Here is a 25,942-nt window from a genome sequence, read left to right as displayed (position 1 = left end):
GTTAGTAACCTGATTGTTAAATGAATCTGGCTTCTCCTTTGATTTTGCTTGTGAGGAGAAGGTAATCACATGACATTGGGACACAGAAAGTCATAAATACGGACCAGTTGCCAAGTATCTGAATTTTGATCACATGATCACGGGGATGCTGGAAAGGTCATAACTGTCAAAAGTGACTTATGATCCAAAAAGGATAAGTCACTTTTTTCAGTGCCATTGTAACTTTGAATGATCACTAAACAAACTGTTGTAAGGCAAGGACTACCGGTAGCTCATTAGTGTCAGAGGGAAACAGATGTTAGAGTCATATTAGACTGTGCAGAGAGCCTGATTCAAGGACAAAACGTGACATGGGCATGAATGTAGCATCTGCAGGCCTTCCTTAAACCAATTCTAGATTTAAGATGAGTTCTTGAATGAAATGCTGGTGGATGCTACATGAACATCCTGCATCCAACTGAATCTACTAGATAAATAATTATGTACAGTACTTGTTAGATTGAATTGGTTTTCTTATTTATTTCTTCATATCCACCTTTTCCCCCTTCAAAACAGACTCTTCTAGCTAACAGCCAAATTTAAATTAATAATAAAAATCACACAAATTCAGCCCTGAATATAAAATGCAGAAATTAACCATTGGTACTGATACTCACCTCAAAGATAACTACTTTTATATCATGCAGCAAATAACTTAGAAATGCAATGAATAGATAATATTTTAGATACCAACAGAATGATCTAGTATTCTGGTAAAATTATTTTCACAATACCATTTCATATTACAATACCGGAAATGGCTTTATCTTGGGGCAGGTATTCCAACTTGAATACTCTGTCTAAATCTTTAAAGAAGAATTCAGAAAATTTGAAAAGGTTTAGGAAAGGGCAACAAGGGTACTTAATGCACTAAAAACTAAGTATTATGAAGAGAGAGTGAAGGTATTTGACACATTTAGTCTTGAGGAGAATGCAGTGGATATGATAGCATACCTCAAATATCTGACAAACGTCTATCAAAACATATTCTAGATGTGTGCAGAAAATAAGGCATATAATAATCAACTTATAGGAAGGCAAATTGTACAAAAAAATCTTGCAAACATCCAATGTCCCATATTTCCACACCATCACTCTAAAATGTTTTGAACATTCTATCACAGGAAAAAGAAAAGCAGTTCAAAGCAAGCCTTAAGCTCCTTTGTTTTTCAACCGTAAGCACATAAACATGGTCTGATAATCCATTTCAAGTGCTATTTACCACAAACCTTAGCTGCAGGAATGAAGATGGTGATTATTTTAATTCCATAATAAACAATGGAAATAAAGGTTATTTATTTTGCAGACTAATCCGGGTTGGTCTGGGCAAACAGACCTGATAAGAAGCAACGGGGATAAAATTGCTTTACATCTGTTTTTTTACTATAACAATAGCAAAAATACACTTACCGGTTTGAGACTTTTTTCTAAAACCATGGTTTTAGAAAAAAGTACAATTTAGTACAAGCCTTAATATCCAATATTGCTCAATGAACATAAAATATTTGGCAACTTGGGAACATTGATCATTATAACAACAACTGTTGATGTACAAAATGTAAGCACAATGATATAACCTTTCCACCAAGAATTTAAAAACTGCAGATTTTAAAAATATGTACCTCCACCAAACCCTATTAAATAATTACCTAAGTAATTAAATAACTTCCTTTACAAGATCGCTTTCCTGAAGATATGATAAACTTTGGATTTGTATTTAAAAGCTAAGATAATGTCCTCTTAGAGAAAGGATGGCATAATTAGGAATTCAGTAACTTTAGCACAGTAACAATTTTACCCTCAGATAATTTAAAAAGAATATACTCCAGTTCTGAGTTAAGATGTTCAACTTACTTTGCACAACCAAATGCCATTAATCTGTACTTGTTGTTTACAGCCACACAAGTCCCATCGAAAACTTCCTGTGCCCAAACACCATGGAGTTGCTGCAAGAGTAAGTTATCTGTTTAGCTTTCAGCACATTGTGTTACATCTTAAAATGAGACATGACCTACAGTATATGCCCTTTTTAAACTGATAACAAGTTTTAAACTGATATAAGTATTCATTCAATATACATATATTTCATGTATTCTGAAATATTTGTTTTATATAGTGCTAAATATTAAAAAAGAATGTATGCACAAGGGAACAACATATTTTAAGGAAATAAATTAACAATAAAGAATAGCTGAAATTTATGAGAATATAATAATGCTGGTGTGAGATTATGAAACAAGCTGATATTCTAGAAATATTACTTGTCTATTTCACCCTTTCTTTACAGAGGTAATCTTACATTAATATTTTACTGCAAAAAAGTGAATCTCATTTTATTTAGAATATTTCTGTAAATTAACCCTATTTTCTAGTAAACGAGGCTAACTATATGTATTTTCACAATTTCTCAGGCACAGCTCAAATATTACTAAACAGACGACAGATGACCAAATAATTTAATACATCTTGGAAAAGCTAATCAAACTATTGAACTGCTAAGAAATCTTACCTCTGCTGTGAATCCACTTGACATTGGTGTAATAAAACCAACTCTGCCATCATTAAACACTACAGCAAATCCATCAAGAGTAGCACAGTATTCCATATTTCTTATGTGTACATTTTCAAAACCCAAAAAAGAACCTGCTAAAGAACAGAATTATTAAAAGCTGCCATTATTAAATTGTAAGCTCTCTTCATCAGTTCTATTTCTATGTAATATAAGAAATGGGAACTGCTATGAATTATTACAAAATATTAATTAAATTTTAATTTAGAATCCCCACTTTTCAACCATATATACATAGAAGAAATACCTCTAGATGAATGTAGATCCACTGAAAATGATACTGTACAGAGATTTATGGCTTTCCTTCCATTTGTCAAACCATCCCAGTGAATAAGATGTAGAAGACCATCAGCCGTAGCAATGATCAGATCCTCTAGCATGGACTGTAAACTACAAGCAAGGCACATTATTTTATCAGATATTTGATATAAAAGAAATGTCAATCTCACCAATATATCAATTCTCTTTAGAACTTTTCAACATTTCTGTATTCATAAACCCAATCACCTCTAATTATCAGCTCTAAATAATCCTCCAACTTTTTGGAGCTGGATGTAGGGATGGAAGAACAAGAACTGTTGAAAGTAGCCCTGCATTGTGCAAAGAGAAGCAAAATAAATCAGACACAGACCTTTGGGTGCTACTTTAGAGCTTCCCAACTATCTGAAATTAATCAATTAATCAACTGTATATACAGTTCACTTTCTATTAAGCTTTTAGAGCAAAGAGAGATGCGATGTTACATTATTTCATGCTTGCATGTAAAAGGTTTTACACGATTTCCATCCCCTCCACTTTAAGGAAAAAGGAAAATGTTCTATTTTTATACAATGTATATATTGTGTTTTCAGTTACACTGGTCACCACTAGGAGGCGTTACATGATCAGATTTACCCTCTTTGGGACTTGCAGCACAAAGGTAGCCAGTGGGAATTCAATGGGGTTTAAAACCTGTATTGGCAATTAAGATCCTGAACATTTGTACTTTTAGATAAATATAGTATAGACTATATTCAAGTGGTCCGTTGACTGCTTGTTCAGAGACTGATCAAAGATATGATGTCATTGAAAAAGGAGACTCATAACCAGTCCTCAAAGTTGCGGCCATCACAGCCTCCCCAAAGTCACACGATTGCAATTTGGGCACTTGGCAACCAGTGCACATTTATAATAGTTGAGGCATCCTATGGTCATATGATTGCGATTTGCAACCTTCCCAGCCAGCTTGCAACTAACAAAATCAACAGGGAAGTCACGGGAACTTGCAAGTTGCAGTCGCATGACATTGCACTTAATAACCTGTGGTGATTCACTTAAGAACCACTGTTAGAACTAATGTAAGTCCATGCAGTCATGTAGCATTTCAATTAACAACCACGTTGCTTAATGACAGATTTTGTGGTTCATAAGTGAGGACTAGGTTGCACAATGCAAAGGCTTTAGGAGTATCCATGTCCTGCCACTCAGTGTTGCTGCAGGAAAAGGCATAGAGAATGTGTCCAAATAGTATCTCACTCACTCACACACACACACACACACACACACACACTCACTCACTCAATCATGAAATAACATTTGAAAGTTCAAACATCCTGTCTTGCAGAATCTATATTTCTTGTGAATTCAGAATTTTCTTTAGATACTTTGAATATTGATGGGAAATTTTTCAATCCACTAAGTATATTTGATCTTATTTCAAGAATGCCATGCTGAAAAGATTTAGTAAAAAAATAATTCAAAATTATATATTTTCAATGAAAAAAATCTGTATGATTCACATTTTAAAATAAAATTTCATGTTATTCAACAGTAAATTAGTTACATTTGAATTAGGCATGTAACCATAAAAATGATTATTATAAACGATATGCCTAGAAATAAGATAGCATATGTTTTAATAATATTCTGTATTCACTGTGAGTCACTTTCTGAATGAGACGGCAGTCAAACTGATAAATAACAATATGTAAGCTTTTTTCCAGAAATTGTTTGGTAGGGATAGCTGTAGCATTTCTCATTAAAAGAATTAGATAGCAGATGATGATAAGATTTATTCAAGATTCTGAGGAACTGCCAAGAAAATGGATACTCTAATATGATATTATTCACTTCTACTCTTAATTATACTATGTGCTAAATTATTAATCATCTTATTTTCTGCTGTTCTGGTAAATAATTTAAATATAGAAGTTATTAGCCACTGTACCTGGTAATAGTTGCTTGTAAATCTAGCACTTGTTTCTTCTCTAGATTTAATGATGGAGCGCATTGTTCTTCCTTATAATACGGTGTTCCTTTCAGATGGGGGCTTCCTCTTTAAAAAAAAGAACCAACAATGCTTAATTCATTTTCCCCAAATTCTATACATTAACATACTAATTTAGTCTGTGGTTAAATAAATCCTTAAAATAAGTTCTTAAAATAAATCTTGATCTGAAGAGAAGATACATAATAAAGTAAAACATTCTAAACACCCACCTACATTTATATTACAAGCTGTGGTCCTGAAAACAATTCTTATTTTTTAAAAAAAGGCCTGAGGAGACCAATAGTCAGTCTAATTCACACTTTTCCTCCAGCCACCAAAGGAAGCTCTAAGGAAATGCTCTTCAACCTCAAATTATTGCATGGCATTGAGATTCCTCTACTCGTGGAGATACACAGTATTTCACTGCAAAATACTTTAAAAAATTGACATTTGATATAATCAAATATGTGATACTAAGACAATCAAATATTCATAGCTTTACAGGTTATCTTTGCAAGAATGAGTTTTATGCAAAATAGCTCCACAATTCCTATAACTAGATTACAATCTAATCAGTGTTTTAAAATCATAAAGACTGAAGACTTACTTTATACTCAGAAAGATACTCTCTAATCAACAACAACTGTATGTTGCAATTTGAAAGAACTTGAAAGAAATTTTCATCAAGAAAAGCTTAAATGTGCAGAAAACACAGATTTGTTTATTTCAATTATTTGTATCATGATTTTCATGATCAAAACCATAAAAGACTTTACCAAGAAAAAAATAAATAAAAATAAAGTATTTTCAAAAATTAACAAATGTTCAGAATCTTATCCACAAGGTATTGGGAGAGATCATTTCAAGAAGAGTTAGTTGGAATAGGCTCTAAATTACCTTAAAGGCTATTCCCTTATCACACCATGTAAATTGTTCTTCTAAGTAATTTATTAAAAATATTGCCTCAATAGAAAAACCATAACCATTAACTATGAACCATAATGATTTCTCATGATGTACCGATTATTTGTCAGATAATCAAATAATAAGAACTGACCACTTTGAAGTACAATGTATTAATGTGGGAGTCCAAGTCCTCCTAAATCCAGTTACATATGAAATTAAATGTATATTTCAAACAGAAAAATGCAATAAGATCAAATCAATAAGATAATACAATCATAGAACAAATGCTGAATAACAATCAGGTTTCAGTAGAATTTAAAATGGGAGATAATTCCAGAATTCCTTGCAGTCAGAAAGCATGCTGTTCCTTTTCTACCCTGTCCTCCTCTAAATTTCATTCCTATCTCCCATGCTCAAACATTTGGATAGAACAGAAACATCTAGACTAAGAGCTCTCTACTACTCCAACTAACACAGAGAGATTGTAATTAACATTTCATTAATCACATTTTATTATAATGACATAATAGCAAAGACACCAAATACTGTTCTTCAGATGAATACTGACTACATTGTTACATTAAATAGGGATGAGTAATGATTTCTGAAAGACACTCAGTCCAAAATATGTAGCATCTCTTCAGTTTATTGCATTGGATTATAAAAATATACAACTCATTACAACAGGCTAGGAAGACATTTATTTATTGGACATATTACAAAGTTATTTAAGAATCTGGAAAGAAAAACAGTCAACGATAAATGAAATGAATTAATATCACCCGAAAACTGTCAGTAGCCTCAACTGAAAAGCAGTCAAAACCAGTAAATAAAATAGTTAGGAATATAGCCAACTGCTTAATTTTATATGAAAATAATGCAATAAACACATTTTTAAAAACCCAAACGAACAAAACTATTTGAATAATCAGAATACTAGCATCTTAAATGCATCTCAGTTTCACTCAAATACACAGACTGTGCAAAATGCCAACTATGTCGAAAATGTAAGAAAACAATAAAACTGAAACATGTTGAAGTCACCTAAAAAAATAATTCTTCGTAACCACATTTTAAAACACTCAACAAGCTTAATTAAGATGTTCTGTGTAGCAGCAGAAAAAAAATACATATCAGCAAGTTATGAGACGATGCACTGTGTAGATAAGGAATCCTTGTCCAATGTAATTCTGGGTAAGCACAAAGTACCTTGTACACTTGAGATTTTCTTTCTTACTCATCTTGATTTTAGTGTGATAATGAAAGATAGAATTAATGTGCTAAATACCTGTATTCCTAGACATGAAATAAATAAGGCAATAAATATATACTTGTAGCCTATCTTGTACAGGTAGTCCTAGACTTATGACCACAATTGAGCCCAACACAATGGTGCTAGGTGAGAGTTGTTAAGTGAGTTTTGTCCCATTTTACCACCTTTCATGCCACAAGAAAGTTAAGTGAATCACTGCAAATATTAAGTCAGTAACTCAGTTGTTAAGTGAATCTGGCTTTCTTATTAACTTTGCTTATTAGAAGGTTGAAAAAGGTGATTGGGTGACCCTAGATCACTCTGGCCATCATAAATAAATGCCAAGTGTCTGAATTCTGATCATATGACCATGAGTACGCTGTAATGGTTGTGGGAAATGGTCACATGACCATTGGTCATTTTTTCAGTGCCATTGTAACTTTGAACAGTCACTAAATGGACTGTTGTAAGTCGAACACTACCTGTACACCTAAACAGTGAAAAGACCATACATATATTGTGGTGCATAAAAGTTTATGAACCTTTTTAAATATTCAATATTTCTGCATAAATGCAACCTAAAATGTGATCTGTTCTCTACACAAGTCTCAAAATCAACATATAGCCTTGGCTCCTTTCCCTCAATAAATAAATGAAAGAGTATACTGTTTTTGACTCATTTGCTTAATTGTTTTTTCTTTATCTAGCTTTATATTTTTGTCAACTGTACTTTCCTATATATATCCATTTCTAATTCTAGGCATATCCATTTCTAATTCTGACAAATGATTTGCTTGGGAAGTGCAGCATCCAGTTAGACAAAGGAAATAGAAAGCTGAGGATGCTGTATCTGGGACCAACAGGCTTGAACAAAAATGCAACCCCACAACCTTGCTCCCGTTTGCCTCCTCAACTGAACAGCTAATGTTTTCATATCCATCATTCTTTCTTGCTCTGCTTACACACGCTTCTGTTTTCAAAATATTCTCTGTCTTCTTTTCCTCCTGCCACAAATTCAACCAATGCCTTATATCAGTGGGCATCAACCTTTTTTTCACCGTGGACCCCCTTTAAATACTTTTTGTTGCCATGGGCTACGGCCATGGACACCCCCCCCCCAAGACTTAACTCCAGATATAAATCATAACATTTCTTCAAGCCTTTATGGACCCCCCTGATGACATCACATGTTCATTTAAAAAATGAAATTAAATGTAAATTCATTTAAAACATTCTATTTATGTCTTTTCAATCTAGGACCGTAATGGAGAACCTGTGGCATGCGGAGTCATATTTGCCAGCATGGCAGCCCTCAGCTCTGTCACGCACCAGCTGATTTTCGGCCTTCCAGAGGGCCAAGGGAGGTCGTTTTGCCCTCACCATGCTTCAGAAAAGCCTCCGGAGCCTAGAGAGAGCCAAAAACAGGCCCATCGGGCAAACCGGATGTTCGGGAACGAACTTCTGATTGGCCCGTTGGGCCTGATTTTCACCCTCCCCAGGCTCCGGAGACTTTCATGAAGCCTGTGGAGGGCAAAATGACCGTTGTCTTACCTGAATGGTCTTTCTCTAGGCGCTGCGGGAGTGTCCAAGCACGGGTTAACATCAGCTTGCTGCCCAAGGACTGAGTTCGAATTCTTGTAGCTCCGCCTCTTGCTCCCCTCAGAGGCTCAGTTTTAAAAAACGAAGGAGTGTCCAAAGGAACTGTCAATGCAATAGTCCAGTCCAATGAAGAAACTACCCCGCGACCCCTGATAGGGTGGGGTTGGACACTCCCGCAGCGCCTAGAGAAAGACCATTCAGGTAAGACAACGGTCATTCTCCTAGGCGCTGCTTGGAGTGTCCAAACACGGGACATGCCAAAGCTATGATCCCCCAGGGAGGGAAGAACTGTTCACGGGCGCGGGGCTAGCCACAACCCTCTGCAGAATTCTTCTCCCAAAGGCTGCCTCAGCCGAGGCAAAAGTGTCCAGTCTATAGTGCTTGACAAACGGTGACGGGCCTGACCACGTAGCAGCCCGGCAGATGTCCTCGATGGATGCTTGGGTGGCCCATGCGGCCGATGTGGCAGCACTTCTTGTTGAGTGTGCGGTGATACGAGGAGGCGCCGGCCTGCCCTGATGTTCGTAGGCCAGCTGGATGCACGCCCTTATCCAGCGCCCTACTGTAGCGGAGGTGACCTTCTTGCCCATGGTGGCAGGTTGAAATGACACAAAGAGGGCCTCCGACTTGCGGAAAGGAGCTGTTCTTTTCATGTAGATCCGCAGGGTACGGCGGACGTCCAGCTTATGCCACTCACGTTCCTTGGAGTGCTTGGGATGCGGACAGAAGTCCGGGAGGATCACTTCCTGCGAGCGGTGGAAAACGCTGTTGACCTTTGGTACGAATGCCGGGTCCAGACGTAATATCACTCTGTCGGAGTGGATGACGCAAAGGTCCTCTCTGACTGACAAGGCCGCCAGTTCAGAGATCCGGCGTGCCGAAGTGATGGCAATGAGGAACGTCGTCTTGAGGGTCAGGTGGCGTAGTCCAACTGTCCGAAGGGGTTCAAATGGTGGCCCGGACAGAGAACGTAGCACCACGGACAAGTCCCAGGTGGGATACCTGTGGATGGTAGGAGGAGCCAGATTGGAGGCTCCTTTGAGGAAATTGCGCACCTGCGGATGTTTGCTGAGGGACAGGTGCGACTCAGTAGACAGGATGGAGGCCAAGGCGGCAGTCTGGCGTTTGAGAGTGTTTGGTGCCAGACCCCTGTCAAGGCCGTCCTGCAAAAAGTCCAGCACTTGGGGAACGGTGGCAGAAGTGGCAGAGATCTGGTGATGAAGGCACCAGCGAGAGAAGGCCGACCAGGTAGCTTCATAGATTCTAATCGTTGATGGACGTTTGGATGCCTGGATGGTGCGGATCACCTTCTCCGAGTATGCGCTGAGCCTCAGGATCTCCCCTTCAAGTGCCACACGGCAAGTTTCAGCCACTGGGGTTCCGGGTGATGGATGGCCCCTTGGCTGAGGGAGATGCGGTCCTGAGGAATGCGCCAGGGACGAGACACTGAGAGACTGACCAGGTCTGCGAACCAGGATCTCCTCGGCCAGTGAGGAGCTACCAGCAGTACCTCCGCTCCCTCTGTCAGGATCTTCCCGATGACCTGTGGGATTAGCGGCAGGGGCGGGAAGGCGTACAGCAGACCCGGAGGCCAGGGAGAACGAAGAGCGTCCGTGCCTTCCGCCCCTGGGCACTGGAACCTCGTGAAGTACCTGGGTAGTTGGGCGTTGGCCGGAGACGCGAAGAGGTCGACAACTGGAAGGCCGAATCGCAGAGACAACTGATGAAACAGATCTGGGTGAAGGCGCCACTCCGCGTTCTGGATGGTGGATCTGCTGAGCCAGTCTGCCGTCGCGTTGTCCTCTCCCGAGATGTGGTCTGCCCGCAGAGACCTGAGGTGTCGTTCCGCCCACCGACCCAGGGATTCCGCCTCCGTCATCAGAGCAAGGGATCGTGTGCCGCCCTGATGATTGATGTATGCTTTCGTGGCGATGTTGTCGGTCAGGATCAGCACATCCTTGTCCCTGATCAGCTGGAGGAAATGCTTCAGGGCCAGTCTGGCAGCCCGGAGCTCTAGCCAGTTTATGTTGTGGGCGAGCTCCGCTGGAGACCATCTGCCCTGGATCACCTGGTTCTGAAGGTGTGCCCCCCACCCGAAGAGGCTGGCATCTGTCGTGATGACCAGGCGCTCCGGCTCCTTGAAGTAGGAACCCTTTAGGAGAGCGTCCGACTGCCACCATCGGAGGGAACGGATTACCTTGGGAGGGAGACGTATCACCCTCTTGGAGTTGCTGGCCATGCGTCTCTGGAGGGGCAGCAGGAGCCACTGGAGATCCCTCGCGTGGAGGCGTGCCCACGGGACCACCGAAATGCAGGACACCAGCTTCCCTAGCAGTTGCGAGAGGGAAACTACCGTTGCTGACCTGGTGGACCGGATCCTCCGCACGAGGGACCTGATGCTGTCCACTCTCTCTTGTGTGAGGAAGACCTTGCAGGACTCCGAGTCGATGATGGTGCCGAGATGCTGGATCCTGTGGGTCGGGTTGAGATGGCTCTTGGCCAGGTTGACCGAGAAGCCGTGCTGTTGTAAGACCTGAATGGTGGTGTTGAGGTCTTGTTGCGCCTGATCCCTGGATGACGAGTGGATCAAGATGTCGTCCAGGTAGCACTCCAGCCTCACTGGAATTGAGCGCAGGTGAGCTGCGATGGCGGCCAGCAGCTTGGTGAAGGTGCGTGGGGCTGACGAGAGTCCGAAGGGAAGGGCTCTGTACTGGAAATGCTGGTTGGCAAACTGCAACCTCAGGAACCTGCGATGCGCCGGGTGAATCGGAACGTGCAGGTACGCCTCCTTCAGGTCTATCGAAGTCAAGAGGTCTCTCTGCTTGATGCAACCCAGGATGGTCTGCAGGGACTGCATCTTGAAACGCTTGTATTCTAGATGCCTGTTGAGTCGCTTGAGGTCCAAGATTGCCCGCACCCCTCCCGATGGCTTGGGGACTAGGAACAGGATGGAATAGAAGCCTGTGCCCTCCTGACCCTCGGGTACCCTTTCTATGGCCGCTATCTCTAAAAAGTGGTCTATCTCCGCCCTCATTAGTTGGAGCTTGTGAGGTGACCTGGGAGTGGGGCAGCGAACCCGGGATCTTGGGGGGGGGGAAAGGAAGTCCAGGGTCAGGCCGTGACGGATCGTGTTGAGGATCCACACGTCCGTCATGGTCTCCTCCCACTGGGCGGCATAGAGTTGGAGACGGCCGCCTATGGGAGGGTCCCTGTGACTGTCACTTGGATTTCCTGAAGGGGCAGTTGGAGAACCCCCCTCGGGAAGGTTTATGGAAGCCCTGTTGTCTATTTCTATCCCTGTAGAAAGACCTGTCCTGGGGACGTTCCTGTGACTGGGGAAAGGGACGGCCTGGACCACCTGAGGAGGTGGAAGGCTCGGAGCCCCGAAAGGAACCCTTCCGAAAGGGCTGGCCCTTGCGTTCAGGTTTCTTGGTCATGGCTGGGAGTATCTTGCGTTTATCCTTGGATTCAATCAGAAAGGAATCCAAGGCCTCCCCAAAAAGTTTCCCACCCTTAAAGGGAGCGGAAGCCAGCTTCCACTTTGCCTTGACATCTGCCTGCCAGTGGCGGAGCCACAGTAGGCGACGTGAGGTCACATTGGCGGCCAATGCCCTGGAGGAAAACTTAGTGGCGCTAAGTGAAGCATCAGCAGAGTATTCTATGGCTGCTATGATTTTATTTACGTTCTGCCTCATTTTAGTGTCCCCAGCCGGTAGGCCGGCCAATAGCTTGTGAAGCCAGAAGAGAGCTGCCCTCCCGAAGTAGGAAGAGGCAGAAGATGCTCTCATGGCCCAGGCAGTGGCCATATGCGTCTTGATAGAAGACGATTCAGCCCTTTTGTCCTCTGCCTTGAGCCCCTCCAGTAATTCAGCAGGTAGAGCCGAATTGGAGGTAAGGGACATGATGGGGTCATCGACCTGGGGGAGCTTTAGAAGCTCCTCCAGAGGCTCTTCCATGGTAAATAACCTCTTGTCGTTCCCGCTGGGATTTGCCAAGGACCCAGGCTGGGTCCATTGGCGTTGGATAATGTCTAGGAACAGCTGAGGGGCTGGAACCAAGTCTAAGGGGGGGGGGGGGAAACTTCGTTGAAAAGCCCTGCCCCTGGGTCCTGGGGACCGATGGTCTCCATGGAAGCCTGATCCGAGGTAGGTTTGGGCTTGGGGGCTGGAAGGCCCATCTGGGGTCCTGCAGCCCGGGCCTTAGTCAGAATAGCCCTAAACATGGAAGAGTTAAAAAGCCCCAGAGAGGGGGGAGGCTCTGGAGTGGAATTTTCATCCTGAGAGGTCTGGAGCATCACGCTCCACCTTCTCTGAGTCAGAAACCTCGCTGATGCCCGAGGGATCAGGTGAGGCCTCCCTAGCTGGGGGACCTTGTGCCCTAGCTGGTTTCCCCTTACTGGGATTTACAGATGCAAAGGGAAGCTTAGATGCCAGCTGCATCATCCCATCAGTGATACCCCGAGAGATGGCCTCAGCCACCACCTCCTGCATGCTTTTGGGCAAGGGGAGGTCGTGGGCCTGAGGGGTATCTGGTCCAGTTATTGAATAGATGAAGGACCCCTCCTCTGCCAGGGAGTCTGCCTCATCAAGGGAATCTGCTGCCAGGGAATGGCCTGGGGAACCCATGGAGGCCCTGGATGGATTAGGGGAAAAATCGAATTCCTCTCTTTCCCCTGGAAGGGAGGGAGGAATCCCCTGTCTGGAGGTAGATGGAACAGGAACCCCTTCCTCCCCAGGATTAGGGGCTGGAGGAAGGGCCTGCTGGGCAGAAAAGGCCTTCTGGAACTGTTTCTCCAGGGCCCTCTGCCTCCTAGCAGCTAGTCTCTCCTCAGCCTTAGAAGGCTGCTTGGCTTTAGGAGCCTTCCCCTTAGCTGGGCATCCCACCCCTTCACCTTTAGCAGCAGGGTTGGTCCTGCTGTGTTTAGCTGCTGGTGGGCCAGCCTGCTGATCCACTTGCTTCTCCATAGTGTTGGGAATCCTTCCCGATGGCTGAGGTGCTGGAGAATCTGAGGCTTGCATCTCTGGGATCCTCCTGCTGTAGGCAAGTGGTGGCTGGAAAATGGCTCCGGCTGAGATGAGGTCGGAAGCCAGCAGATCAGCGCTGAAGAAGGCAAGGGTGAATGGTCTAGATGACCAAAAGAACCCCTGTGGCCGCTTGTAGGTCTGGAGGGGAAGAGACCCAGTCAGGAGACCCTGCAATGGTCCTCTTCAACCCCTACTGCGGCGATCTGCAGAGAGCGCAGGCAACGCGATGAGGCTAAAAGCCCCGGCAGAAAAAGCGCGCCAAAATTTTTAAACTAAAAATGGCCGCCGTTCGCGTTTTCACGCCTGGAGCGGCACCGGGGGAAAAGGCAACAGCCTAATGCTGTCCCTTGGGGTCCTAGTCTCCTACCTGCACCCCCGTTGTTCGCTGGCAGCCGCCAAACGAACCCCCCCGGCGCGATTGCTCTCGTCGCTGCGAGAAGCGAGTCGCGCTCCAGGCAGCCTGGCTCACGCGCCAAATTCAAACTGCAAAAAGCCGGAAATGCAAGAAAATCCAAGAAAATACAGAAAAATAACAAACTTCTATCTAGGAGCTAACTAAACTTAACTATTTTACTCAAAAGGAGCTAACTACACTAACCAAAGGGTCCAGTCTGCTGCTCAAGGACTGGATCTCCCCAAATTGCGTCCTGTAGGGCGACTGAGTTTTTAAAACTGAGCCTCTGAGGGGAGCAAGAGGCGGAGCTACAAGAATTCGAACTCAGTCCTTGGGCAGCAAGCTGATGTTAACCCGTGCTTGGACACTCCAAGCAGCGCCTAGGAGAATGACCTCCCTCGGCCCTTTCCTGAAGCCTGTGGAGGGCAAAACGACCTCCCTCAGCCTTCCAGAAGGCCGAAAATGAAGCCTGGGGAGGGTGAAAAATGGCCCAACGGGCAAACCCGAAGTTAGTTCCCAAACTTCTGGTTGGGCCATTGGGACGCCATTTGGGAGGCCGTTTTCATCCTCCCTGGGCTTCAGGAAAGCCTCCGGAACATGGGGAGGGCAAAAATTTCACCCCTGTGCATGGGGATCGCTTGTGCATGCATGGTGGGGGGTTTCTCGCGCATGTACTGGTGGGGGTTTCTCGTGCATGCGCAGGTGGGTGGGCACGCACTTTAGGGCATGCGCGTGCTATACCGCACATGAACATAGTTTTGGCACACCTTTAGAAAAAAGGTTAGCCATCACTGGTCTAGGGGAATCAAGCTGGAATTCAATCCCATGCTAAATCCTTTAACAGAAATGGCTCCACTTTACTCTTTTTTCTTTGATAGCCATTGAAAAAGTTGAAAAATAAAAGATGATCATACCCATTTAAAATACTCAGACACACAAAATAGCCTTGTGAACTTATTTTAGTACTTCAATAGCTTTGACCTTTAAACTCTGAATGTAAGTTGATGACAGAAGCAGGAAAGAATGTTTCATCTATGTTGCAACATCAACAAGAGCTATATTTCTGCAGTCTCTTACCATAGATGTCTAAAAATTAGGAGAAATGAAAAGGAAAATCATCTAAAGAACACATGAATGACAGAAAGCAAAAGCAACAAGTGATTTCATATAAAATGCTTTATATGCATACATTGTATAGAAATTATAATTCTATTATAAGGAGATATGAGAGATTGTCAGCAAAAATGTTTTATAATACTCTTAGAAATCTATTTATCTATCAAGCCTAAGAGCATTTCTGAACTACATATGTATCTCTCCTTCTATCATAAACATAAGTATGTATATTTCACGTATAGCATTTCCAAAGAATAAAATTATTGTCCGAGATGATTGTCATTTTTCCATAATAGATTTACAAGTTTTTCCTCCAATATTGACAGAGTATTATCATTAGAAGCAGCAGTGATGAGAAGACTTTCTAAAGATGAGTACAGTTTTAATCAAAAGCATAAAGTATTTAATTTTTGGCTGAAAACTATCTATTTTTCAAAATCACAGGACACAATTTGATATTAGGAGAAGGAATATTTGGAGTTGTTACATTCTCACATTATTTATGGTAGCTTACTTCCCTGAAAACTAACATCTTAACATAGTGAAAGAATTTAATTAATAGAATTCTGTTTATTAACATGAAGCTAACACAAAATGATCAAAACACAATGGCAGATTTTTATTACGTTGATTTTTTTTAATGCAGATTGAGTTCTAAAATTGTACTGTTCCTGTTGATTATACATAAATTAAGGAACCAAATGGTAAATATTAAAATGTTCTACTAAGATTTTGTTATAAGGAGGCTGAAGAGCTCACTGCTTCATAAACAATTCTGGAAAACTCTTTAAATCTTACATTTCAACCACAGATCATCCCTGGGACAGCATGATCCTGGAAAAAGTTTAGTCTGATGTGGAAGAATTACAGAATGTTCCAAAGTTCTCCTGAACTATTCCAAACTGGGGAGTTTTATATATTCCCAAATTAATTAATTTGCCTTAGATGCAGTTAATTCAAGATAGTGGCTTAGTATCATTTCTATGCCATCAAAGGTCATCATAGCTTTGAAAGCAAAGCTTTATTACAATGTTAACACTTCATATGAAGTGTTAACATGACAATTATTGGGGTAACTAGATGTTGGTTAATTTGCATTACACTTCTGAATACACTGACCAACAAACCTCTGCCAACCACAAACCACTGCCGATACACTGAACCAACAAACCACCGTCAACTTCTGAATACACTTAAAACCTGTCCATCCTTTCTCTAGACAACTGATCCGATATATATTTTTTCTTATTTACACTTATTCAATAGAATTTTCAAGCTCCTGCTGTTAAAACAAGATTTAAAATTTTCATATTATGGAGTAAAAGGAATTGACAAATATACTGTACACATTACTAATATATCCATATTTTTATGTCATACAAAAAGCTAATTTCTTTTTCTTTCCCTATATTTTTCCATATGAATAGTTTTCTGGATCAAAAATAATATTTTTAGCAAAATGTTAAAGTACCGAAAAAGATCAGGGAGGGATGGAAAGGAAAACAAAGGAAAATTCCTATTGTGCAACTAGAAATTTGTTTCTGTGGTATTATACATGTAGCCTTGTACAGTGGAACAAATAAAAGATTTACAGCAAAACTTACTTGGGATAGACTGGCTCATACAGGTATTTGTCTCTTGCAGAAATAAGATTGAAAAATAATATGTATCCATTTGCAGTCTGAAAGTTAAGATAGACAAAATTAAAAAATGCATAGATTTAAAAGTTTTCCAAAAAATCAGAGCTGTCAGTAATTCCATATATTTAAAACATATGGAATGTTGTACTCAAGGGAAAAAATGAAAACAGGTAGTCCTCGGATACAATCGTTTTTTCTGTGACCATTTGAAATTATGGTAGCACTGAATGAAGAGACTTATGATCCATGCCCAAAATTATAGCCATTGCAGTGCCCCCATATAACCCTATGGTTGCGTGTTACTGGAAAAGCTGAGGGACCAAGGCCAGAATGGCTTGATTGGGATGGATACTTGCTTAATGACCCACAATTCTCAGTTAATGACTACAATGCGAAGGAATGCTGTCATTAGTCAGTGTGATCATGTAACGTTTCGGTGTATGACCACACCAACTGATGACAGCAGTTCCAGTGCCAATTGTGACCATAACTCAAGGTATACTTGTAAGTCAAATCAAATCAAATCGAAATTTATTATTGTTTATTGAGCAGCATAAATTACTTTCTTTTAATACTGTTAAACATCGCACACACACACACACACACGTGCGCGCACAAACACACGAGACTAATTTAGTTTGCTACCCATATACTTAACCCCAAACTCCTATGGACTTTATTAATTTTCCCCAATATTCAAACAATATTAATTCTGACCTAATGGCCAAAAAAAAGTTTAAGAAAACCTTAAGACGGACAGGTACTTAAAAGGCAGAGTTTATATGGGGTAGGGAGGGAGGGAGAGAGAGCACACAATATCACAGTTTGAACACCTGATTTTTGAATTTTCATTCTTTAGTTTCAATATGTTGTTTTATTTATTTAATTGTAACCTCCCCATTTGATGGGTAACTGCCCACAATATTAATCAGCATTTTCCCCAAAAATTAAATTAATATGGACTCTAAATAAAAAGACAGATACTTAAAAGAATGTTAACTAGATTCCTTCTTTTAAATAATTTAATATATTTCTCAAAGACAGAAGGAGAAAAAAAATATAAAGGTTTCAGGTTTCTTTCCATGCATGGTTTCCTGTTTTTCAGTTAAGAATATGATGAAAGAAAAACGTATTTCGACAGCTGCTTCTAGTAATATTTTCTTTAATATTTGATGCAAAACTATGAATCCAAATATAGACAGATGTGTTTATATATCTAAGTATATATTACAATTTCCAGATTATGTTCTAATTAAATTCAGTGTCTGAAAGAAACAAAAGGAACAAGATAGCACCGTCTACTTAATTTTGCATTCTTTACCATTATCTGTCTTTAAATAATTTATTCATTTGCTATGTCATGCTACAAGAAAGTGTAAGACAATACTATGTGGAAGTATCAATCTGACATCAGCATAGATGCACATTCTTGAGTTCCATTTGCCATACAAGTTGATAATGTTACAAGGCTCAGTTCTGTATATATACTGACATGAAAAAAGGCTGAATTTGACATTTAGTCTACATTATTCTGTAACAATTATTCCAACGTTATTATTTTATATTTAGTTGTATAATTTTAAGAAGCTACCGTTAACTTTCATTGGGATTTATATAAGTAAACAGATATAGGTTTAGATATAGATTCTTCAAAAAAATAGTAATTACAACAGCTACAACAGCCCAGAAGAATGCTATCAGGTTTTTTTAAGCAATCCAAACCTAATCTTGCCATTCTTTTTTTAAAAAATTAAATGTTTTCACAACTTTGACACAAATATATTCAAAAACAGCCTTAAAATAGTGCTTTGGAATGTAACTAGTAAAAAAATTGCTAATGGCCAACTATGATTCTGAATAAAGTTAGCCAATCAAGCAAGTAAACAAGGGAGAATAACTGTGGCCTCACAATCTCCCTGTGCATCATTCAGAGAACTTCAGGATTGAACTGACAAATTACAGGAATATATTAAACAATTAAAATAAAGAGTTTCAAATCTTAGCAGAAAATGAAGTAAGCATGGGTCACCTCTAAGAGGTTGTCCTACTATTGCTGTATTTAATATATTACAAAGATTAATACAACTTAAAGATGTGAATACATGTTTGAATGAGATACCAAAATTCAGAATGTATGTCTTTATGAAGAATGATGGTTTTATGAAGCATAATGCAACTACAAATTCAGATGCATTCAGACAAGTTGTTGCTGGAATCATAGGACACTACATTCTTTATCCAACATATTTGGAGGAAAGACAAAAAAGAGTGGCAAAGGACTCTGTGATAGCCTTGTAGAACAGCCCTAACTGATGACAGCTTAAAGAGATGGCATCTGACACTCAGATCATGGTTGCTCTAAACAAAAAATATAGATGAAAAATATAGATACCAACTCAATCTACATTTTAAATTTACTTTTTAATTAATTTTCTATCTGTTTCAATAAAATGTTATGTGAAATGCCTATTAAGAGTCATAAAATGTCTCTATATAAGTTTATTTACTTACCGAAACAGCTATCGTAGTACTGTCAGGCTTCCATTCAGCTTGGTCATAATGTCCAAATTGCGACACAGCTTTTAGTGTTTCTTTGTAGCTTACAATTAGCACACTGGGCTGGGATAGGAAGAGAGATAGTACACAATAGTTACATTATTTTATATTTCAATGTTATCTTTCTTTAAAAAAGTTAAATCTACTAGCTATTACTTTCATAAATTCAATTCTTTCAAATAGCTTTAAACACTTTAAGTGATAGCATACCTACCTAATTCTTTTTAAAGACAACTATAGTAGAACTGTAAAAATCATTGTTTATTTATATTTTCTAAGATGTTGTTTTATACCTAAATTCAATGCATTATACCTAAAGCACATATTAACATGTTTAAGAAGCTCCCTCTTAGCAAACTAATTAAGAGCTGTGGCTAGGAAAATCTAAGAGTTCCTTATTTCAAAACCACAATATAATCTTACTTACTTGGCAAGTAATAAATTAAGCATGATGCCTTAAAACGTTCTGCTTTAAAAATATGGCTCATGCACTATTATTGGTTTCAAAGATTTATTCAAGATGTACAGCTATCATTCAAAACGGCTCAATTTAGATAGAATAGTTAGTCATTCCAAAGTGAGAAATGTATTAATAAAAACTAAAGTTGCATCACAATTCTCAGGCTTGGAAAGATCAGAACATTCTCTTTGGCTCAGAAATGTTTATTTTAACAAATGGCTGAGCATTTGTTCAGGAATTTATTTTATAATAGTGTTTGATTTCTATCATTTGCAGCACAAAGTTTCAGATCTATACTAGATACTAGAAACATTGCAAAGTAAGCTGATGCTTCACCAAGATGCTAATTTATAAATTCCCTATGGTAGCAATAACATACTTCAGGAATCAATTTGAAGGGTCCCAGGAGTATATTAAAAGATTGTAAAACAAACATAGTATGTATGCGAAAACTATGGGTTTTTTTCCATTTATGAATATATAAATTAAAAAAAAGTACCATTCAACAACTTGCTTTTATTACAAAACAATAATTTCTTGAATAATTTACTTTTCAAATAATTGCACTATTTTTAGATATCTGGATAGATCTATGCTATTTTTCTAAACAAGGCTAGCAGAGTGTTATATGTGGAGTATTTCCATCACAGATTCTACAATCAATAGATATAAACGCTATGATCATAAATTCAACTACTTATTAATTTTATTGTAATGGCTTGGTTTCTAGTATATTCAAATAAATAACCTGAGTAATATCTGCATGTTTAATATTTTAAATGGATATCTGAAAAACTGCTTATCTCAAATTGTTTCTGCCTGACTAGTATGTTCCAGCAAAATGAGTGTGTTCCAGCTCCCCGCCATTAAATTGTAGGACCTAGGAAGCAGGCCTTTTGGTCCCATCCTCTGGACCAGCATTTCCTCAGAGATAAGGGTGGCACTTTTTCTCGTATAAGTCTGGAAAGCTTGAAAACTTGGCTTTGGTTGCAGATCTGGGGACAATGTTTATTATTTGTCTAAGGTCCCTATTTTGTAGATGTTGCTGTTTATTACATCATTTTAGTTGGAGCCGTCCACCTGATTCAATGTTTTTAGCCATGTTTATGCTTTGTTTTATATTTTTATACACCATGTTTAAAATAAATAATAATAAATATAAATTCTCATTGTAACTCATGAAATTTAACAGTGTGAAAAAAATTAGTTTTTAAACTCTGTCAAGCCCAAAGCAACCCAAAACTACTATAATATGCCAGCACATCATAAATGCACTAACCCCTTTATCTTTATGCTTCAAATACCTTTCAATGATAGGAATTCAGCTGAAAGGTCATATCTTAAAATGAAGATATGGAATATTAAGATACTGGTATTCTGGCATATGCTGTTGCAATAATATTATTTCAAACTGTTTCAATCTGGTGCTCCTCCAGTTGTTTTGAATTACAATTACCATTTCCTCCACTTCCATTGCCATTTAAGGCCTGCAGTCAAGAACAATGATTGCTATAACCTAAAACACCTGGAAGGCATCAATTGGGAAAGGCTGATATAGAGTTTAAAGCATAACCTTGCCCATAACATATGGCAGTAACTAATGGCAACTTGTTGCAGAAGATAAGCTGCTGAGGAAAGCAGCATAATGGGAAAAGAGGGTTGCAGCATTTAAGAAGAGCAGTGTTTACTGCCTGTACTACTGTAATGACTTCCCCCAATCAGAAATACTTGTACTTCATTTCACTATTTTCTCCTTCAATAGAAATTATAGTAAAATTCTAATATACAATATACAAATTCTAATATAAAATTATCTTATGCAATTTGCTTGCAAATGAATTTTTTCAAAAATATGCTTTATTTTTTGTTTCATGTGTTGTACAGTACAGCTCATTAAATATTGTCAATGGCAGGAAATTACAATCATAGCAGAGCACTGTAATAAGCATACAAACAAACTGCCTATATATATAATCATATGTTATATGTCAACCAATTCTCTTATGCATCAATTTAAAAAATTCAAGCTCACACTGGATTTTTGAAAATCACAAAGATAAAGAGCTTATAAAGCCCTTGATTATAGAAGTTGTTTCCTCTGATGTTACCACCCTACCTTGTTTTTCTTTATTCATGTGCATATGGGCAACATATATATATATAGCAAATGGGCAGGGGGGAAAAGCTAGAGGTATCAGAGAATACACAGGAATGGCTCTTACCAATACAAGAGAATATTTGGTCTTCGAAATGTTTTGTCTGGGTTGCTGTAATGTGCGTTTACTTTATATATGTGCCTACATGCCCACTTTGTTTCTTATTGCTATGGTGGGCATTAGACAATATGAGGCAAATTGCCTGGTTTTTTTCTGTGTGTTGCAAATGTTTTTTCTTGCAATGTTTTTTTTTCCTGGTTAAACTGGACATCCTCACGGAGAGGTTCAGAAGACAGCTCACAGAAAAGTACAGACATAAACAATTAACAGAAGCTAATGGTACCACTCTAAATATGTAGGAAAAAGGTAATAGAACAGTTTTATTCAAGGGAAAGTCAGCTCAGCACTACTGAGGGACCTTAACATGTTAGAGTTCATTATAAACCCTGGATCAATCTTGCAATGCCCCCTGGATGGTAAACATAGATAGTGTACCTGAAAATGGAAAAAATGGAAAATGTGCTATGAAGGGACTTGTGAAACTACTAGACTGCACAGAAGTACAGAAAATCCTTTTTCTACTTAGCAAAATTTCAACAAAAATGGAAGAAAAGCTTGTTATTAATAATCCGTAATTGGTAAAGAAAAATATAAGGAGTGTTTTTTGTAGGTAAGAAAATAATTCTGTAAGAGGAACAGGACCTTTCAGGGATCCTGTTTTAATATCTATAACTTTCAAATCCATTTCAGTAGAATGACGTACAGATTGTAAGAATTTGTATTTTTTCTCCAACTCTGGCTCTGTTGAACTGGAGTCTTAAATTGCTAAATAAAGGCAAGGTATAATGGAAGCAACTACAACCTGCCACTTGAAATGAGCTCCCTTTAGTCTCTAAATGGGATAACAGCTGTCCCTTTTAGCCACAGCTTTGGAATTAGTAGCCTCAACCACCAGCATCCCAGAAACAGGCATGCTCAAAGGAAGAGATCTTCTCACTATAGAAATCCTGAGAGAAACAACTGTAAAACCCTTGGTAAAGTGGAGGAACTTTGAAAGACATGCAGATAGGTTCACAAATCCCAATGTGATCCCGGTACCGAGTAGCTCTAAATCGTAACTAGGTAAGAATCATCATGAATGAAGGGACTCTTGCCTTATCCCATGCATGACTTCGTGTCTTAGCAGCAGGAGTTAATTAAAACATAGACAGGGGTAATACCCACAAGCTCACTAAATGAGTAGTTCCATTATGGGAGTTACTTCTGAAATAATTTGGAATGTAGCAGGCTGAAACAGACATAAGCTTCTGAAAGAAAGGTGGAATAGAGAATAAGCCTAACAAACAAACCTTTTCCTCTAACAGCTATAATTATCTGAAGATGCTACTGATTATTAACAAGCTTTTTGTATCTTCTGCATATTTGTAGTTATGACTCATACAGTTTAGAACCATTCTGCTAAATTATCTTTAGCCTCAACATCTTGACTTCAAAAAAAATGGCACACACCATGCTCATTACAACAGTATTTAGTGATTTGTTAATAGTCCTCTGATGTTGGCCCCTTTATTTAGTTCAACTATGGCCCAGTTCCAAATCCACCTACTGGCCCAAAAGGGTTAGAAACTGAAACCTGAAAGTCATATTAAGTATCTTAATTTAGCTCCTGTACTGACCCTATTCCTTTCCCTCTACTGTCTTAGATTTTAATAGTCATAATCTTATTGTCTTTTTCCAAAAAATGCAAAGGTCACCCAATTCTTCATCCATCCAAAATAGTGTATGTATTCATAATGTCAGGAAAAAGTGCTTTACATATTAGAAATGTAAAATTAGACTGTAATTTACAAGTGAAAATATGTTTGCAAATGGTTGCTACCAACTGGAATTACTCTGTTGATAGTATATGTTGATTCAATAGAGAATACTGTTAGCAAGAGAAATGGAAAAGATTCCTCTTTTCAATTGTTTAAATCCCACAACTCAACGCAGTGTTCATATGTAATGGGCCCAAAATCATTATTAGATATTGCTTCCATTTCTTACTTTAATGACAGAAGACTCTGGATCAAATTCATTTCAGTGATATTTTATCTAGTGGATATAACAAAGCATATACATAGAATAGATCCCATTGTTAATAACATCCCAATTGCAATTAAAAAGGGAAATTTCTAATTTGATAGCAGAGAGTGAAAACATTAGCTTCCCAGCAATGCTTGTTAATATTGAAAATTATTTACCATTTTGATGCCATATTTACATAACACACATTACAAATAAGTATTGATACCACTGATGTTTATAGAAACACATGTATAAAACTAGGCATTTTCTAAAAAATATTTATCTATACAAGCTGGTAAGCTACTCCTAGAATTGGAGCTGGAAAGAGGCTTAGTTGTCATCCAACCCAACACCATCTCAAAACAGACTCTATTAGAGCAACTCTGACAATAACCATCCAACTTCTGTTTGAAGATTCTATCAAAGGAGAATTCACAACTTCATGTGAAGTCATTAGGACAGGATGAAGAGCAAAATAAAGGTTGGTAATATATTCAGAACTATTGGAATTTGGGCGTATAAAATACAGAAAACTTCTAAAAAAATTACGCATATGTGAAATACTAGAACAAGATTGAAGATAACAAAGGCTTTCTGTATTTGCATAAAGAACCTAATCAAAAGCACATATTACACTGGATTTAAGAAAATAAGAACAATCTTATTACCTCATCAAAGCCCTTATACGTACTAGATAAATACATTTTACACGTTTGCAAATGCATTATAAACTTGCCCTCCTCACCAGAAAAATAGAATGATAAATGATAAATTATAAACAAAAATAAATTATACTCATCTTTTACAACTAACAGCCAACAAAAGTCTAGTATGTAATGGCATAATAATCCTCGTTCATTTAGAAATTGATATTCTGGAATTTAGCTCAGTGTTTATTCTTGTGTAAGTATATGTAGAACTGTATTTTAAATTGTTTAATGCCATGTGGATGATTAATACGCATTGAGAAATTGAACTGTAGATAATTATATATTTTCCTTTTCATCCTAATCCTTCCATTGCATTTGATTCACTAATCTTCAGTTCTAGTATTATATATGATATTTTTTTCATATTCACTTTTTAAATTTCTCGTTTTATTACTCCACCTCTACTTTTTTTTGTAAATTAAGAAACCCCAAAAGAAGGTTCTCCAATCATTTAATTTTAATCACTGTTTTCTGAATTTCCTTCCAGTATTACCAGTATCTTTTCTATAGAACATCAGATCTTATATAAAAAGACATTGCTTTGTCCCAGGCAGATGTTTAAGATTACTATTTTGAATAACTTTGCAGGGAATTGTAGACTTACACTAACTTGACTGTTTTGAAACCAATGCTTACAAAGATATTACTACTGGAACTAACAGACTGCGATTGCAACACAACGTTGCATCATAGATATGAACTGAATTAGAAGCATATGGAACAACTAAAATTCAACTTCCTTTCTGGACTTTATAAAATCAATGTGTCAATGCTAAATTTAGATCAACAGATTGATAGGACATTAAAAGATATTTTAAAAATTCAATTACAGAAATATTTAAGGAATGTGTGCCATATGTATATAGTAATTGAGTATACAGCACTATACTATGTTAGAAATGTCATTACTAAGTTGCTATTGAAAGATATTTCACTCTTACACAAAATTTAAACCCACCCAATTATCTTCATCATTACTGTTAGTTGGTTCTTTCTAAATACATCTCTATATAATTTACATAAACAGCACATCCTACTCCTTCCATGGAATTTGATATCCAACGGAATAAGAAATATATGAAATAAACTCAAATTTATGAAAATTTCAAATGCAAACTTAAAATGCTTTTCATAACTGTCACATGTATACAAAATGGATAATCAAGAGGAATATGCCTAAAATGTAAGATATAAATTAGGAGAATA

The 25,942-nt window shown here is 38.6% G+C and overlaps 1 protein-coding gene across 1 annotated transcript in view; it reads right to left on the bottom strand.

The window, feature by feature from the left end:
* The window catches only part of RIC1 (RIC1 homolog, RAB6A GEF complex partner 1), a 45,744-nt gene that overhangs the window by 17,950 nt on the left and 1,852 nt on the right, over window positions 1-25,942 (bottom strand). The window contains exons 2-7 of the mRNA XM_081945066.1: window positions 19,299-19,406; window positions 16,752-16,828; window positions 4,815-4,922; window positions 2,856-2,998; window positions 2,549-2,682; window positions 1,894-1,985 (exon numbers count right to left, since the gene is read on the bottom strand). Of these exons, the coding sequence (XP_081801192.1) occupies window positions 1,894-1,985; window positions 2,549-2,682; window positions 2,856-2,998; window positions 4,815-4,922; window positions 16,752-16,828; window positions 19,299-19,406 (662 nt within the window). The remainder of the gene's footprint in view (window positions 1-1,893; window positions 1,986-2,548; window positions 2,683-2,855; window positions 2,999-4,814; window positions 4,923-16,751; window positions 16,829-19,298; window positions 19,407-25,942) is intronic.

Source organism: Natrix helvetica, assembly GCF_964273705.1.
Source record: "Natrix helvetica genome assembly, chromosome: 2".
NCBI lineage: Eukaryota > Metazoa > Chordata > Lepidosauria > Squamata > Natricidae > Natrix > Natrix helvetica.
This window is presented reverse-complemented; position numbering and strand designations above follow the sequence as displayed.